We start from the raw sequence: 18593 nt of genomic DNA, 5'->3' as shown, positions 1-18593 counted from the left end.
CACAGCATTATTTATAATGAAACTGACTCTCTATATAAGAGGAGTGCTTTGCCATATTCTATTCTATTCAATGTATTCAAATGTATTCTTTGATGGTGCATAAGAATATATGGTGCATATATGACATGACAACCCTTTTTTTTCTGAGCGAAGTTACAATTAGTGGCTGAAACATAATCAAACACTGCCTCCTGGAGTTGAAACACTGCAAATACAGCATCAAGAAATGTCCTCCTTCAATTGCGTTCTGAGCAAATATGCAGAGCATCTTACAGCAAACTTTTTTTTTTTTTTTACAATTTAAAATGAAAGCTTTGGAATCATTATGCGGGTCACAGTTGTGTTTCAGATCCCCCTGTGTTTACTGTGTAAAATATCACACCATGGCATAGACATTGTCTGCTATTAAAACCACAGCAGCCACAACATCAAGAATGCAGCGCTTCAATATTCTCCTTAGCATCGCAACAGCAGTCCATAAGGGATTTATAAACACTACATTATATATTTATTTTATATTAGCTGTTGCTCAGTGTAATGAAATACCTGCTGTGTGACATCTGGTGATATGAATAAAAGAGCAGTATTAACAAAATGCTTTTTTTAATGATTATTTCACACAGGTTTAGACCTATTGTAGTGAAATATATGAAAGCACACTGTTTTTGTGAGTGATGGTGGCTGCAGTTTCATGGATTCATCTTAATAGTGGGTTTAATGCTCTTTAAATGATCACTTTACATATGAATTACAGAAAATTATTTAATGAAAAAAATGTAGTTGCAAGTTTTGAACACTGGATGTCAGTACCTGGCCATTCCTAGTAGCTCTGAAAATCAAACTCAATGACCCTCAACCATTTACTTTTACTCATGTTTGCTGATTAATTTAACAGTTCACACTACAATAAGTAATTTGGCAACATTGTGTTCTAATTTTGTTAGAAATGGTTCATGCTTTTGGATTAAAAATGTTTTGTTTTTTTTGTTTGTTTAACAAAAACCTTAGGGGATCTTTTACTGTTGTAAGGGACATAAGTAGTGTTTTTTTCAAGTTCACTAATGGACAAGAACAACTTGTTTAAGTCCCTAAAACTCAGTGTCTGTTATCATTTGCTGTATTCAAACAACACACAGGCCACTGCTTATCATGTGCACTCTATGTATAAAAGAAATGTCACGCAAACACCAGCTGCTCATTATGACTGTTTTATTAGCAACCAACACAAAACAGGATTTATACACGGGGTCATGATTAAACCTTCTTCCTCATCATACAATGATTGATCTCTTTCTTCAGTCTGCGTCTCTGTGATCATGTCTGCTCATCATGGAACAAAAAAACACATTCATTATAAGAAACCAACACAACTGTGCTGCATTCTCGTGATTAGTTGTATTATAGTGATATATATATTATAATGATTTAATCTAAGTCTTCAATGGCTGTGGCCATAATGAAGTAATCTGTAACACATCCTCCCCTGACCTTGCACATAAAAACACCCTGTTGAGGAAAAAGTAAACTGACAGAAACACTGTTGTTTGACCTGCGTTATGATTTGATTTGCTGGGTTTGGTTTTGTATCCCTGAACACTGTAAAACATCAGGTTGTAGTGTATAATTAAGTATTGTGTTTCATATGAGCCCATGTTGTGCATGATTTCTGCATGAGATGCAACACGAAACAATAACCTCATTCTGTCCCTCAAACAACTCTGCTTCTCCGCTGAAGCGACTCCACGCTGCCATGATAAATGTAGCTGTGCATTATACAGACAGTATTAATAAGTGGATAACGTTGTTTTTGTTCCCCTTTTGCATTAGTGGGATCTTGACCTGCAGGATAAGTTTGCTTGGCATATGATGACAATTCTGGATTTGTCTCTCCATACATTGATTTTTTTTCTCAGGAAACACGAGTCAGAAAACATGTAGTTGTGATTCTTGTTGAACTTTAAAACACACAGTTAATCCTCTGGTGGACAAAAAAAAGCTGATGTTGAGTTTCCTTATAGGTTATTAAAGTTTGGTTTTGACTTGTGCGATGCCCATAGGAAGTATGTGCACACTGCAAATCAAATACACTTTGTAAAGAGAGTCCAGGGTGTCTGACAGTCACAAAACAGTTAGCTACGCTGATGCTTATCGTAGCCTTGCTAGCTTAACTTTGGAAATAGGTTCGCCAAGTTAGCCCCAAAAAAGTAGCATGCTAATGCTAAATAAATATGTGCTGGCCTATTGGTGAATGGACACCGACTTTGTCGTTTCAGTATTTGAAACGTTGAACCGTGTAAAAATGCCTCACCCACCGTGAGGACAGCCTCTTCACTCCCACCGCCCCGTTCCAGACAGCGCAGCTACTGCTGATGAGCCACTGCCTGCCTGGTGTAGCATGATAAATCAGCAAAAATTAAAATTACTCCGAAAAACGAAAATGAATCTTAGGGCGATCTGACTAACGGTCAGCGAGATATGCCCATCACAGACAGACAGACAGACAGACACAACTTGCTTTATAGATAGATGCTCTTATGTCGCTTTTGCAGTACATGGTACCGGCACAGCACGGTACGGCACAGCTCGGGTCTACGCAGTTTAGTTCATTATTCATTACTGTACTACCTCCTCAACGTGGGCGGGGTCATCATAGCACGGCTGCATGAAACTCCAGTGACATCGTTTCATACGTGACACAAATTAGTGACTGTTATTTTTATGTACTGAATCATTAGAATCAGTTAATTAAAAAGATTTGTTCAGTCATTGAAATGAAATACAGCGACAGGGGTTGTGATGCGGCTCACGATCGCGGCTTTCAGCAGCACCATCACTAAATACACAAGAGACCTCTGAGATTTTAGACATTTCCTTGCTAAATGTTGCAGACTAACACATGTCCAGGATTTGAAAGTCTTTTTAACTGATCTACAGTTCGGCATTGTTCAGTTTGATTCTTGTGTTGCCTGTTACGCTCATGACTCTTCCAGTGCAGACACTCAGTCTGTTGACGTCACACACAGTAGCTCGGCTCAGCTCGCTTGGAACCTCGCAAGACCAGGTACATAAAAATGTACCAGGTACCAGGTACTATCCCTCATGGAAAAGCAAAAAAAAAAAAACACTGTGCCAAGTTGTGCCGCGCCGGGACTGGGTAGTGGAAAAGCACCATTAAACAGACATGTTTCCTACACAACGGCTTCTTCACATATAAATCTCTGCTCTGCTGATGTTGGCACACTTCCGTGTGTTTATTGTCTGACTCTCTTTAGGATTCTGTCCTTTTTGTTTAGGTTTCTTTGCAACATAGGAAGTCTTATTGGCGCATCCGGCTCCAGACGCCATCTGTATGCAGAGCTGATGATGTGGAACTCTCTCACTCTGTGTGTGTGTGTGTTACTCTGTTTTTTCTTTGTGAACTGCCCTATAATTGGTCAAAGTGTTCAGTCACTCGTTGAAGTGCCCTGTGACGACACTGAAGATTTAGTTGTGAGGTTGTAAACAGAGCCCAGAGGATGATTTGCTCTTGCAGATCATTTGATTTACATTAAGCTGAAAGTTGAATTATTAATCAAAAAACACACACACACAAAATCCTGCCCATTGTATATTTCTCCTGGCTAACTTCCTGTGTCTTGCTGCCATTAGCATTCCTCTGCCTCTTACAGACATCACCTAGTGAACACATATGGTGGTTGTGGGGTATTTATTCACTGACAAACAGCCTAAACCTTCTGAGCAGAGAGGGCTGCCTCTTTGTGGATTCCTGATTGAATAAAATGTTTCTCTAAACATTTAATGCCAGAGCCTTAAGACAGAGAGTCCGCTCTAAGTCAGCGATAGCTGTCAGAATGTAGAGAATTTAACTGAAGTATTTCAGCTCTTTTTTTTGCTCGGGAGAAATCCCGCAATTCTTGGCAGATCTCCATATATCAGTGCAATATCCTTCGCCAACAGGAATTTAGTCTTTTCCCAACTGAGACACGATTTCATATAAACTCTTCTTCACAGCAGCTTAATACCATCCTGACTTTACTCAAAGCCTGACTATTCCCCCTCTCCCTTTTTCCCACATTCAGGTTTTCCGAACATGCATGTACACAGTCACATACACACACTCTCACACACAGAGACACACACACATCCATGCACATGTGCTGTGCAGGTTGCATCCTCACTAACAGCAACACTGGGTCGGAACAGTCTTCCTTTGTCTAGCTCCCTTTCCATCCTCTCTTTATTTGGCCTCCTCTTGGTCTCCGTGGTGACGGCAGCTGAGATCAGAATGTACTGATGAAATGTCTGACAGGGGACATTGATCTCTGAGTGGTTGTTTTTCTCCACTTAGGTCTGAAAAGAAAACAAGATTCCACAAGTGTAAACCATTTTCTACATGTGGTCCAAGTGTATAATCGTGTAGCAGCAGCGTGTAAAACCATCTAGTCGTAACTCACCTGTAGCTGAGTCTGTCTGCTGGATCTTTCTCTCACCTTCTTTCTCTTCCTCTCCAGAGGAGGAGTCCTCTTTGTCCACAGAGGTCATGTCCAGAGAGGCCAGGGAGGCCAGGTGAGCCTGGGCCATCCTCTGCACAGCTAGAAAACAAATCAATACATTTAGAACAGGTTTGATTTTGCTTGTTTTTTCCCATTAGCTTAGTCCCAGTTGTTTTATATATAATAATTTATTTTTTATTTTTCTCAGTTTACAAACATGTGTCACAATCCTGTCCCAGATATTTGTTTTATTTCTTATGTTTTTGTCCTTGTTTTTTTGTGTGTGAATGTCCTGTTTTATTTTGTTTGACACATCCTGTTTAGTTTGGATACATCACTGCCTGATTCCCCCCTTCTAAATTACCTGCTCTGCCCTTATTACTTTCACCTGTGCCTCGTTTTTTCTCCCTTCCTTGTGAGTATACCATTTTCCTTTTGTTCTCTGCTTTACTGTCTGTGTTACTTTTGCTCCTGGTTTGCTCTTGTTTTGCCCCTGGTTTGCTCTTGTTTGCCCCTGGTTTGCTCTTGTTTTGCCCCTGGTTTGCTCCTGGTTTGCCCCTGGTTTGCTCTTGTTTGCTCTTGTTTTGCCCCTGGTTTGATCCTGGTTTGCTCCTGGTTTGCCCCTGGTTTGCTCTTGTTTTGCCCCTGGTTTGCTCCTGGTTTTCCCCTGGTTTGCTCCTGGTTTGCCCCTGGTTTGCTCTTGTTTGCTCTTGTTTTGCCCCTGGTTTGCTCCTGGTTTGCCCCTGGTTTGCTCCTGGTTTGCCCCTGGTTTACTCCTGGTTTGCTCCTGGTTTGCCCCCTGGTTTGCTCCTGGTTTGCTCCTGGTTTGCCCCTGGTTTGCTCCTGGTTTTCCTCCTGTTTTGCCCCTGGTTTGCTCCTGGTTTGCCCCTGGTTTGCTCCCGGTTCGCTTCCTGTTCCCCCGTGGTTTGAGCTCTATAATTTGTTTTACTTTACCGCTGTGCCCTTTACTTTGCCTTGTTCTTGTTTTGTTATTGCTTTTTACTTTTGCCTTTGTTTACCACCTTTGTTTGCACATACGTCCCGAGTTGTCCTCCATAAAAAAATGTTTTACATATTGAGATATACCTTCTGGTAGGTATTACAATAATAATATACATGTACGGAGTATTACAGTGACAATGGAACATGCTATACATCACACTGATGAAATGTCAGTAGACTTAAGACTTTTTAAGAAGTTGAGATCGCAAGAAAAACAATAACAGGAGTGTGTGTGTGTGTGTGTGTGTGTGTGTGTGTGTGTGTGTGTGTGTGTGTGTGTGTGTGTGTGTGTGTGCGTGCGTGTGTGTGTGTGTGTCTGTGTGCCCATAATCCGGGATGATCCAGAACAGACACAGCTGCCTCTGCTCCTAATCTCACATAACACACATTCAAACACTCACACACACACACACACACACACACACACACACACACACACACACCTCTCACTGTGTTTTTTGGATATCCTTGTATTCCAAACAAAAACATTATGGATCACACAGCTGCTGATGTATTAAGTTTACCAGATTATTTCTTTAATTTGGTGTCATTTATTACGTCATATGTCGTGCAAACATGAAACCGAAACAGCACTTACCTTTGAGCGAGGGCGGCTGGTAGGTGGACGCATGAACCAGTTTGGCTTTCAAGGCTCCATTTTCTCCTAAAACCCACTGTGGAGATTAAAGTGTATCAGTACAGTCCTCTTCACTGCTCTACAGTGTTACATAACATTTGACAGATATTACATATCATCTCTTTTTCTGCTTCTTTTACTAGCATTACAGTTGAAAGAAAGAAAAAACACATTCAAAAATGTAATAGATGGGGGGAAAAACACAAATATATATGCAACTTCATTTGAAAAACATCCACCAGATATTCAAAGATTGATGGCATCAACAACGTCAGATACAATATTAGTTCCAAGGAGAATTTACTTTTGTTTCACACCCACTCACTCTCATCCCACTTGGTGCAGTGCTGCTGCCAACGAGAATTTCCAGCATTTCCTTAAATACTTTTTTCCACAGCCCCCACAAAACAAACCTGAGTGAGCTGCAAGCACTTTGTGTACATACAGAGCTTGATAGTGAAATACAGTGAGGGTTTAATAAGCTCACATAAAACCCACACCGCCTACCAAGAACCATGCACACCAAGATGCCATTTTGCTTTATGCTCTCATGCTCTGGGGCCACTAACGGGGATAGGAGTGGTATCTTGTCCTGTGTCACAGAGCAGGGGGGTTGGCGAGTGAGCTTAGAAAAAGCTGATTATGTCAGCCACAGTCCACAGTATTGACAATTTTGACCTTAAAGGGGACATATTACACCCTATTTCTCCAAGTTAAACTAGTTCCCTGGTTTCCAATTGAACATGTCTGTGACATGCTTTGGTCAAAATACCAAAAGGATGAAGCACCACAGCAGTTCAATCACCCTGTAAAAACAGCCCTGTTCAGAATGCTCTGTTTTGTAGTATCTCTTTAGGTCCACCAGAACGAAACTTAAGGGGCAGGAAATGACATCAGCCACAGAGGCTACTGGGAGCTAACAGCAGTTAGCATATGGAAAAGTGATAAATTTGCAGGCTCTAGCAGGCACATTGCCGTCATATATAACATGTATCCACTGGACAGATAAATCCTCTGAGGCTGGAAGTTTGTGTAGGACTCTGTGCTGCACTGTGGAGCCAAGAATAGAACTTTTCGCAGACTTTTTGCGGACTTCCGGTTTTCTGATACCGTTGCCCTCGCCAGCACTCCCACATGTTTTATGGACAAAGTGGAGCTCCGCAAGACAACAAATTCCAGGAATTTAGCGCATTGTGACGTAGCATTGAGCGTGGAAGTCCACATCGCGTGTTTTATTTCCTGTAGTTAGACTGAGGAGGACCACAATAACATGAGTGAGTCATCTTTGTTCACACTTTGCTGACTGATAGGACCTCCAGAGTCCCAAACATAAGGATTTAAATGACTAAAAAGTTGATTTTGCATAATATGTCTTTAAATGTTATGGCTATGGGGAGACTTAGAAACCCCATAACCAAAGAACATATATAAGAAAAATCGACAGACCATTTCTGTTTCTTTGAAGTCGATCAGAATGTCAGAATATGCTGGGGGAGCAAAACAGTTTGAATGGAAGTCTATGCGAAAATGTTCAGAGTCGCATTTAAAGGAACATAAATCACAGTACATAATGAGTGGACACCGCTGTGACTGACAGCTGGTATCATCCTATTGGAGGCTGGTTGTAGGTGACATCATGACATCGGCCATATCGCCGTTCTGGAGGCTTTTAAAACGGGGATGGGTGACATCGCAACCCGGTTCCCACTTGCCTCTTAAAAGTCTCTCAAAATGCTGCTACTCACTGAACACAAAATCATTGAACTTTCACTAAAAGTCAAAGATGGAAGTTTTTCATTCCAAAATAGTGCACGACGCCAGCTGGTCTACCTGGTGTGGGCTGCAGTCTTCTGCATCTGGCGAAGGTGGATCTGTCATTCTGAAGAGCGTAGCTGGTGTCGGCCTTCGCCGTCGAATCTTAGCAAGGACAGAAAAAGAGAGAGAGTGAAAGGGTCTGTGAAAAACTGCACATGTTTTTTTTTGCTCCAGTGACTGGCTGCCATGACACAATGTCACAACTGTGCATCAATTATCTTGTCATTCTTGCAGTTCTGCAATGACTACGTGTGACATCTCAGAACATCTTTTACCAGATTGTTCCTGAATGAGGATTACATCTTATCACAGGCAGCTGGATTACTTTAATTTGCGTGCTATTTTACTGCATGTTCCAATCACAGTTTTACCCAAAGATGTAATTGTACTGAAATCTGTTGTATTCTATCTCACAATCCATGCTCCTCGCAGTTCCTTTTTGTTGTTTTCATAGTAGCAGTACTTTTGTGTTGCTGTTGAACAGAACTTGAGGTCTCCACTCACAGGTCACACAAACACTGTGGGCTCAAAAACTCACTACACCTGAATTCCTGCACATTCGTCATCTTCCTTTATTCTATGTGTGAGGCAGAGGGAGTCATAGAAACCAGTGGTTACGCAACTGGTGATAGAGAATGCCAAATCTGGTCGACTATTGTGCTGCTGTACAAAACGGCTCCAACGTTATTGGGAATATCAAACTAAAGCATTTAAATTATATTCAGTCATTCATTCTGAATGTGTTATTCTACAATTCCACCTCCACTGAGTTCTATATTTAGGTCACAGTGTGTAGAAAGTAAAAACATACATTTATTTCCAGTCGTGCAATTATTGAAAAGTTGTACCTGATTTCAATGTTTCACCATTTTGTGTTTTAGACCTCAAGTTGCACAGCTGGTGATTAAAAACCTGCATAGCATATAAAGTATGCAGAATTAGCTCCACATATGTAAATATGCAGAGCATTAATAATAATTAAACAGTATAATTATACAACACTGACAGGAGTCATTCTGGATTAAATCCCTTTATTTAAATAACCAAATTAGCCGTAATGCATTTAACTTAACTAACCTAATAAGTAGAAATATCTGATAACATAGGTAATGCTGAATTTAGGTTCAGTTAAACTCTAAATCTAAAAGTTTGAGACTTGAAGCCAAATCTGAAGGATTTAAATCCTCAGTCTGGTGTGAGAAGTCAACTATCACGAGATGCACACACGCATCAAAACATGATTTTATTGACATTTGCCGCAGGAAACAGGTGAGCTAAAAATCTGTTTCTGAACTCGCATGGTTACTGCTCCCAATGTCAACCTCACTGTTTTATATAAAAAAGCACAGAGCAACACATTATTCAGACCAACAACAACTAAAGATAATATATTCACCACTCTCTATATTTATAACATCTTATTGTTGTGAGCTACAAGTCACTGCCAAACCAATCACAGCTTAGAGTGTAGGCATGCAGTGTGTGGGCAGCTACCAAGAGTAACTCTTACATGCATTTGTCGTCCCCCATGTGCTGGATTCATGCATATTTATCATTCTGTGTGTGTGTGTGTGTGTGTTCTTGTGTTTATTAGGACCTTTTCTGGCACAGACACTGACCTTGTCACAAACCTGGTCCTAATGAGGCAGAACCTCTTTTCTGGGGAACTAGTTCAGTTGAAATGTGGTTAGGTTAGGGATGAGAATAAGGCTTTGGTTCGGTTGTCCAAATGAATTTAATTAACAAGGATAACTGCGCACACCTGTGTGTTCTTGTGTGAGTACATATATGAATTAAATATAAGTTACATGCAACCATGTATTGTGTTTAGAATTTTGAAAGCTGCAATTCAGGTGTTGTCAAACTTGTTTTATACCAAGTAACACCTGAGAAAATCCATGATCTCCATTATTAAAAAACAGTGGTCAGCTATGGAGGCAGATTCCCTATAAGATAATTTGCTCTCTCATCATCCTCTTCCTCACATATACTTCACACACTGCTAGAGTGAAATTAGACTGAGATGAGCGAGGGATAAGGTGATTTCATTTAGAAATGTATATATTTAAAGCAGTTTTTCTGATTTTCATCAAAGTACCATCAGAGGAAGCTCCTGTACCACTGGTGTTAGACGTATACAGTTTGAGAACCGTGGCTGCAATTCAACAACAATGAACAGTTTGCACACGTGAACACACACAGTCTTTCAGTAGTTGTGAGGACACATACAGACTAACCTTAAAGGTGCATTATGTAATAAATCTAAAGCAACTGGCCATAAAATCCTCCTAATATGTCACAGAGACTCAGGAATAATGTTCATATAACAAACTGAACTCACCAACAACAACAGTACAGCCAAAATATTTGCATTAAAAAAAATATTTTGCAGATTGCAAATCATGTTTATGTTTTGAAATCATGTTTTGGCATGTGGCGCCACCTACCACCGTCTACCAATCATTGCAGTCAGTAAAGTCTCAGCTGCCGAGCAACCACGGGTTGCCAGGTACATCAGAAAACGATACCTTAAAGACCTTGGTATTTTGAATTTGAATGTAGTAACCGTTTTTGGCCAAATTCTTACATATGACACCTTTAACCATCTGACCTAAATGCCTAACTTGAATCCTCACCACATCCTAAGTCTTCATCAACAGAAATGCATCAAATCTACTGAGGTTATTATGTATACAAGGGATTTCCTGTGTGCATGTCACCAGATGATACAAGATCTAAACACCTCTGTAGTGTGAAACACGTGTGCAGCTTAATCAGCACTTGTGTGAACTCATTTGACAATCGTTTAAAAGTAACAGGCATTTGTTTACACTGCAGTTTTAACCCTCACAAAGCCAACTGAAGTTGTGAAGACTGACCGAAATGTCCTCACGAGGTTTGGAGCCTATATTTGTCCTCACAAACAAGGGAAAGACATGCATGCGCACACACGCAGGAAATAAAATGTGCAGTAACAGGCTGTGCACCTGTCTGAAAGCCCTTCCAGACACAGTGACCTTTTCTAAGTGTTTTGTTAACGCTGTTGCCAGAAGGTTAAGCACCTGCGGGGAACATAGTATTTTCATTAGGGCTTTATTTTCCATGTCTGAAACACCATTTTTTAAATTTCAGAGGTGGCTCAGTGTTGCGGCATTGATCGTGCTGCCAGCTCTCCACACATTTGTGAAGAAAAATGTATTTTGGAACTCTTCTTCTTTATTTGGTGAAATGAGACTTGAACAACTTTGAGACTAATTTACAACATCATGAGTATAAAACACAGGAACAGTGCTGTGATATGGATTTATAATTAACAACTCGCCTCCTTTTTAAAATGGCTAACTTGCCTGCGAAAACACTTTAGAAAGGTCAAATCATATCTGGTGCAACCGATCTCAGACAAACATGCCAGTGCGAGTGAGGACAGCTGGACCTGACTTTCTATGCCAACTGTGCATGTCTGATGTGTTTAGACATTTTCTGCTCAGATTTTCTACAGCGTTTAGTTCCTAGTTTGTGAATTTTCCGGCTAAATTAGAGACACACAGTGAGCAACTCGACTACTGTTGCTGCAGAAACTGCAAAAATTGGGGAGATAACGCAACACAAAACCTCAGTAATTCAAAAATGTGTATAAATATATATAGATATATATATATATAGATATACAGTATATATCTATATCTATATATATACAGTACATACAGTATAGAATGACATTCATGGTTCCCTAACATTCAATACATTAATCTGCTTATCATGCACATCGACGTCACTGGGTGGGAACAGTGTCCTAAAGAGCCCTTTATGCAGAAATAGCCCATCCACTTCATCATCACGACCACATACTGACAGCGTAAGTCCTTTGTTCATACAGTGCTTTCAATTTATTCCGTGAATAATCCTGTGTCGTGCTTGATTGGACCGTGACATATTCATGACGAGATAACTCAAACCCTCAATGGCCCTCTGACCTTTTGTTTCCCAGTGAAGAATTACTCAATATATAACGTTTTCTCTCGGCTTCTCCCTCTTCGTGGGGTCGCCACACTTGATTTTGTCAGAGACCTTTTATGTTGGATGCCCTTCCTGATGTAACCCTCCTATTTTTTCCGGGCTTGGTACCAGCACTAGGAGAACACAGGATGTGGGGTCAATTTAGGGTAGCCAATTAACCCAATAAAACAATGGGGATTATATACCTTGCTTGCAAACCAAGCCCTTCACCTGTTGGGATTAGAATCAGCAACCCCTTCGGTTACAAGCCAAGTTCCCTTTCCACAATTGCCGTGGGCTGGCCAACTAAATGAATAAATGCATGAAGATAAAGCTCCAGGCCCAGATCTGGATTCTTTATTCAGTAATGGGCTCTTTGCTCAGCGGCCATTTTGTTGAATCACATCACAGGAAATCCCCGGTGTAAATAATCAAATTAATGATGGCTGAGTTCCATGTAGCTTCTAAAGTTTCAGGCACACTGAACAGAGCCAACGCTAATGTGCTCAGCAACACCTGTGCTTTTCCTGCTCAACACATAAAGTAGCTGTAAATGTAAATGACTCTTAATAGCACGCATACAGAAAAAACACAAAAGACATGCACATGCTGTACTCGTATTGAAATGTGTGAGTTTCCATTGCAGGTGAGGACCTGTTGTGTCTCTCAGTTACACGTGAATGTACCCAGACATGCTCACCTGCTCACTGTATCCCATTTCAGAGATTGATAAAGTGAACCATTCTTCTCCATCTTGTGTACAACAATAACGTTTTTAACGGGAGCGCAAAGAAGAATGTTGTGTTTGTTGAATTAGACCCAGCTGGAGTTTAGCTCTTGGCCGTGCGGTGGTGAAAATTTGTTCTTGGCATGATCTGCCTTTGCCCTTGATTCAGGCCTCAGCCATCCTCAGCTAATCTCTTTGGTTTTAATCAGTTATCTCCTTGGCTGATGATTTGTCTTTCTTTTCTTTTCTTACTTGCCTTCTGTTGGTTATTATTCTCTTTCTTTCTGTTATCCCTCTTCACTCTTTCCCTCCCACTCTTTCATCTCTCTCTGCGAGTGTTTCTTTTTTTTTTTTTCTGTGCCACTGCTTGACATTTCCATGCTAATATTATGGCTGTGTTTTGGAAATGCCGCGCTCATGCATTTGGCTTGTCTCGCCCTGCACAGACTTCTGTTCGCTTCTCCCAACTCACACAGGCTCCAGTGTGAATGTAGACGGTGTGATCGGGTACGATAAAAAGGAACAAGAAAAATCTTGACAAAATCTCTTTGGGGCTTTTTAATGTGACAGCGAAACCAACATGAGCAATCTACACTTGGGTCAACAATTCACAATTAAAAAATGCTCATAAACTGGGTGGCGGTGGATTACAAGGGAGTTGGTAAGTGACCAGGGCATTTGTGAAAATTAAATCCTCTGTGTAGTTTGGATAAAATTGGACAATGAATGCCCCTGATCAGCTTCTGCCAGAGGCAACGGCAACGTTGGGTTCAGTGATCCAGGACGGCAGCATTCAATCCATAGACTGTATATTATGAGTGGACGCAGTGATTGCAAAATTTGCCTCAAGATTTCCTATTTGACCAACGCCATGTTAGTTTTTGAGACTGGAAGTTCACAGGAGACACCTGCAATTTTGTTGTGTTCCAGAGCCCATCCAAACAAATGGGATGTTGGACTTTTATTCTACCTGAATTGCTCCTACTTCAAAGCGTTCCAGCAATTGAAGTCAAATGTTAGAACACACCTTTCGCTTTATGTTTGAAGAGGCATTTTGACTGTCAGCAATTCAGTCTACTTACATAACACAAGCGAGCCATATTTGTAAAAGCGATACATATCGATATGTAACGTCATGAGTATACTTTCACCGTAGCCATACATGTCGTCATGCTAACGACATAATTTCAGGCCATAACATGAAAAACAAGTTGTGATAAAATTGCTGTCTAAAACAACTATACATGCAGAAAAGTAACGTTTATAGCCCATTCATGTGACTCCATGGGCGCCGCCGTTATTCCCAGATTCAATTTTGGTGAAGTAGGGGTAGGTCATTCAGCCCCACTTCGACAGGCATACCAGTGCACTTTTTATAGTTGGAGGTAGGATAAGTCCCACGTCCAACTGGTTTGGATGGGCTTTTTGGATTGCAACATTTGCCACCTATTGGATAATACATTGTGGGGTGTCTAGATATTTAAACTGCTGTGTCAGCTACCTAAATAGCGTGACATAATGCCAGAATGACACAGTGTAGCTCGACAATAAATTCCACAAAGAAGAACAACGTGACACCGTAAACAAAGACAAGCGATGAAGGGCATCCGGCAATCTGTGCTCTTTCTACTTCATCATGTGGCTGTTTATTACAAAAAGAAGACAAGCGTTGTTTGAGCGAAGGCCACAGGCTGCATGGAAAAGCACTGCAGTTCCATCCTGCTGTCGATAAATCAACGGACAGCAATGTGTCCAGCTCCGCCCCGTTGTCTGTACTCCAACGAAAGGCTGCCAAAAACTAATTGCAATTTTACATTATACAGTTCTATCACGGCTTCGCTCAGCTTGACTCTATTCAGTTTTTTGCTCTTACATTAGTGATAGTACCTGGTGCTTGTTTTTTTTAGTACCTGCTCTGGCGAGGTTCCAAGTTTGCTGAGCTGATACTAAAATGCGACAGACTGACTCTGCTCGGTCTGAGAGTTTTGCCATTGGAAGAGTCATGAGCGACGCAAGAATCAAATTGAACAATGCTGAACTGTAGATCAGATAAAGGCTGGTTTATTTAGTGACAGCAGTGCCAAAAGCCAGTGATCGTGAGCCAAATCACAACCTGTTCAGCTGTATTTCAGTTCAGTGACTGTCAACAGGAGTCTGTGAAGTATTTTATTTTTTAATTTACTGATTCTAATGATTTAGTACACCAAAAAGAACTGCTTTGCTCGTCACTAGTTTTGTGTGTTTGTGTCGTGCATAAAACCATGTCGAGGAGGTTCTATCGCTATGGAAAACGGTGTGCCAACTGAGTAGAAATGGAAAAGCATGATGAGATGGTCCAGATTGATTATTCTGGTTTCTTTCTTGGTGGTTGACAGATGAAACAAATAATTGTAACCAAGTTAACCTAACTTTACTGTTTGGTGGAAATAGTGCTTTGCTGTCAATCACACTCTATGGAGTCATATGAGCTGTGCTTTATCACATTTCCCTCTAAATGGGAACATTGATTATAATATAAAATCAACACTGTTTTAATATTCACTTTGGTGGACACCATGGGAAATAAGAAAACGGAAGGAAAGGTGGATTATAAAACCTATTCTGTGGAGACGACATGTTTCATATCCATGAAGCATGTGGTATTTACTCAATCCTGAGCTGAAATTCAAGCGTCGTATTCCCTGTATGTTGTAACACCAGATTTAGAGTAGTTTTGGTTGCTCTAAGAAGACATAACCTAAGATGTATTATGACGTATGAACCAGGCTTATGTGTAACCTTTTGCATGCAATGCGTGCATTATCAGGGAATTCTGCTGTCAATCTCATTAGATCACTAGTGCAGGGTTTGAAGTAATCTTACTAATCTTCCTTCAGATGGAAAAATTGCTTATAGGGAGAGGTGACTTAGCTTCTGTTCCCTCGCAGAGCTGCCAGTGAGCATTTGAAGGACTGAAATCCAAGTAGGAAAGGGTTGGAAGAATACGGGAGCAGGGAAACTTTCCTAGATAATTTATTATAGTATGGTAACTAATTATCATAGGAGTCAGACTTGTTTTACCCAAACAGTGTTGGTGAATGAACGTGTTTAGATTTTCATGAAGTCAGACCTGCTGGGACTGCTTGGGAAAGCAAATGAAGGGATCAATCTGCACTAGAAAAGTAGTGCAAAGCTCTAGAGGTGGCAAGTTGGGCTGTAAACAACAGATGTGTGAGAAATATTTATTGATTTATTAGTTTAGTTTGCATTCCAGTCGGAAACAATCTTTCCAAACACATGCCTGAAATCTTTCAAATCCTCTACAGGGGGGAAATAGAAGTTTCCTGATGTACTGCACCTGGTTGCCAATTGGAGATTTTACTCTAGGGAACCTCCTGCCATTAAGGCATGGATGTCTTCAAAGCAGAAAAAAACACTTCCAGGATCACTTAGCTCAGGACTGCTTCCAAATGTGATATCAGTCTTACCCCTATAACCTTTATTGGCTTTAATATTGGCAGACTTTTACAGCTGCTCTGCCTCAATATAGAGCTCAGGCCAATATGATTCCTGTTCACACTGCACTTATTTGGCCAATATGGTTGCTCTCTGTCCAGGTCAGCATGTTTTATTTTGGGATGATCTTGTATAAGCTGCAGGAAACTGACTTATGGTCGATTTATTTTTACATAATGCACTCACCACCTCTTCCTGGAATATTAAAAATGTAAACATTCCAGTGTGTTAAGAGCATTACGATACTCAGGATGGGACACAATCACATTTTTAATATTACTAACAGTGCTTTATCCCTCACTACCCCCTCCTCCTCCTCCTCCTCCTCCACTCTTTTCAGAAGGTCAGAGATGCCTCATCACTTTGAAGGGCCCTGAAAACTCACAGCTCAGTTTAATTCCAGCGCAGCCCATACGGCCCTGCTGCCCCGCATCAAAATACAGAGGAGGTCTGCAAAGTCGTGTCAGACCGGTTATGTAAGTGCCCGTCAAGCACGGTGGCAAGAGGGTAATGAGGATTTGTAGCTGGTTTCTTACAAGACGAACTGAGGACTCCGTCCGAGCCATAATAACTCCTCTGTGGGAGGATGAGGGGGACAAGGAAGGACAGTGGTGGAGGACAAACCCATACAATGCACTGAAAAGATGAATGTATTCTGCAATGGATTAATTACAGGTTATATTTTAGTAGAAATAGTATCTATCTATCTATCTATCTATCTATCTATCTAGACCAGTGGTTCTTAAACTTTTTATCCCAAGTACCACCTGAGAAAACACTGAGCTCTTGAAGTAACACCATTATCGCCATCGTTAAAATAGATATATACACAGAGGCGCAGCTTGTGAACAGGCAAGGCAGGCAACTGCTTGGGGCCCCGAGCCGATAGGGGGCCACCGACACTCGGAGCCTGAGGGCTGTTTTTACTGAAATGTGCAGTGGGACCAGTCGCCTCCCCGTCCCCCTTAAACAACAATGGGCGATTTGCAATGACATCTCAGTAGGAAACCTCCCTAAAGAACGATAACCTGTGTGAAGTTATCGTTCTGCAAGTTGGAAAATTAAGAGGATTATTAGCAGTGTAACGCATATCTTTTTTTTACTCAGTTTATATGTTTTTTTCAGTTATTTACAGTATTTTATTGTTCTTTTCATTTATATTTTCACATACCTTTTAATTACAACAATTACAATTGTTAATTGTTAATTTTTTCCATGTTATTCCATTCATTCAACTCATACATTTTTGGTTGGTGTCAGATTATTTGTAACATAATGGTGATGAACACTGGTTGGAAGGGCCCCCTGGAAATTTTTGATTAGCGCCCCTACAGACTCTAGAAACGCCTCTGTATATACAATACTATATATATATAAATAATAAAATACTGGAGGCAGATGAAATAAGTTGCTCTCTCCTCCTCTTCCTCACACATTACTTCAGACACTAGTATTGCCACATTAGATCGAGGGAGGGACAGAGCAAGTGATAAGGTCAATTGTCCTCAGCTCCACTCTGGTCACATACCCTGGTACATATAATATTTCCTCCAAGTACCACCAGAGGAAGCTCACGGACCACTGGTGGTACACGTACCCCTGTTTGAAAACCATGGCTCTGGACTATTTCTCTTAAAAGTTTAGATTGTAAGTTTCATGTTGCACAACAAACCTGATATAGCTGACAGGTATGACCCTGGTTTGACCTCATTCCTCCACACGTGCCCACACTCCAGCCATCATCAACACTTCATCACTGTGATAAACTTCTCAACAACGTATCACACACACATACACACATACACACAGTCTCTCACCATCTCCACCTGCCGTGGGTCCAGCTGAGTGGGCACGGCGGACGGCACCGAGAACTGGATCTTCCTCTTCGCGTCCTTGTCCGCATCGCTCTCCGTGGGCAGCAGCGGGTCCATGGCTCAGACCCAACGCGGTCACCTCGGCACAGCCGCGCGCACAGATGCACAGACGCGGAGTCTGCAGGTCCTTTTCAAACCTTTTTTCCCGTCCCCTGTAATCTGTCGCTATGACGCTCTGTGTCGACACAAACTGATTGTGTTTGTTTCAAATAATTATATAATTTAGCTGTAATTCACCAGTAGCTTCTCTCTTCCCTCAGCAGAGATTTGGACTCTTGAGCTGCGTTTGTCATCTCTCTCTCTCTCTCTGTCTCTCTCTCTCCATCTCTCTCACTCACTCACTCTCTCTCGTAAAGCTTTAATTGTTGTCGTGGCCCAGAAAGCACCCTCCTCTCAGATGGACTGGAAATAAGATGTCACAAAACTGACTAATCTGGCTTAACTGTCATGCTGCCTTCATTGTCAAATGATGTGTTCAAAATAACATGATGCAATTGAATTACATACTAATTAGGATAAAAACTATATATTGTGTGTCCTTTTTATATTCTATA

The 18593-nt window shown here is 41.0% G+C and overlaps 1 protein-coding gene across 1 annotated transcript; it reads right to left on the bottom strand.

Moving 5' to 3' along the window:
- Window positions 1–4237: 4237 nt before the first annotated feature.
- LOC310938904 (protein phosphatase 1 regulatory subunit 1B-like) lies at window positions 4238–18096 on the bottom strand (the record flags this gene model as incomplete). The annotated part of the gene is made up of 5 exons (XM_083903532.1): window positions 4238–4350; window positions 4455–4592; window positions 6094–6169; window positions 7963–8049; window positions 17983–18096. 5 exons carry the CDS (start codon window positions 18094–18096, stop codon window positions 4238–4240), a joined length of 528 nt encoding a protein of 175 aa, XP_083759658.1.
- Between the last annotated feature and the right edge of the window lie 497 nt (window positions 18097–18593).

Source organism: Microchirus variegatus, assembly GCF_963457635.1.
Source record: "Microchirus variegatus genome assembly, chromosome: 17".
Classification (NCBI taxonomy): Eukaryota; Metazoa; Chordata; class Actinopteri; order Pleuronectiformes; family Soleidae; genus Microchirus; species Microchirus variegatus.
This window is presented reverse-complemented; position numbering and strand designations above follow the sequence as displayed.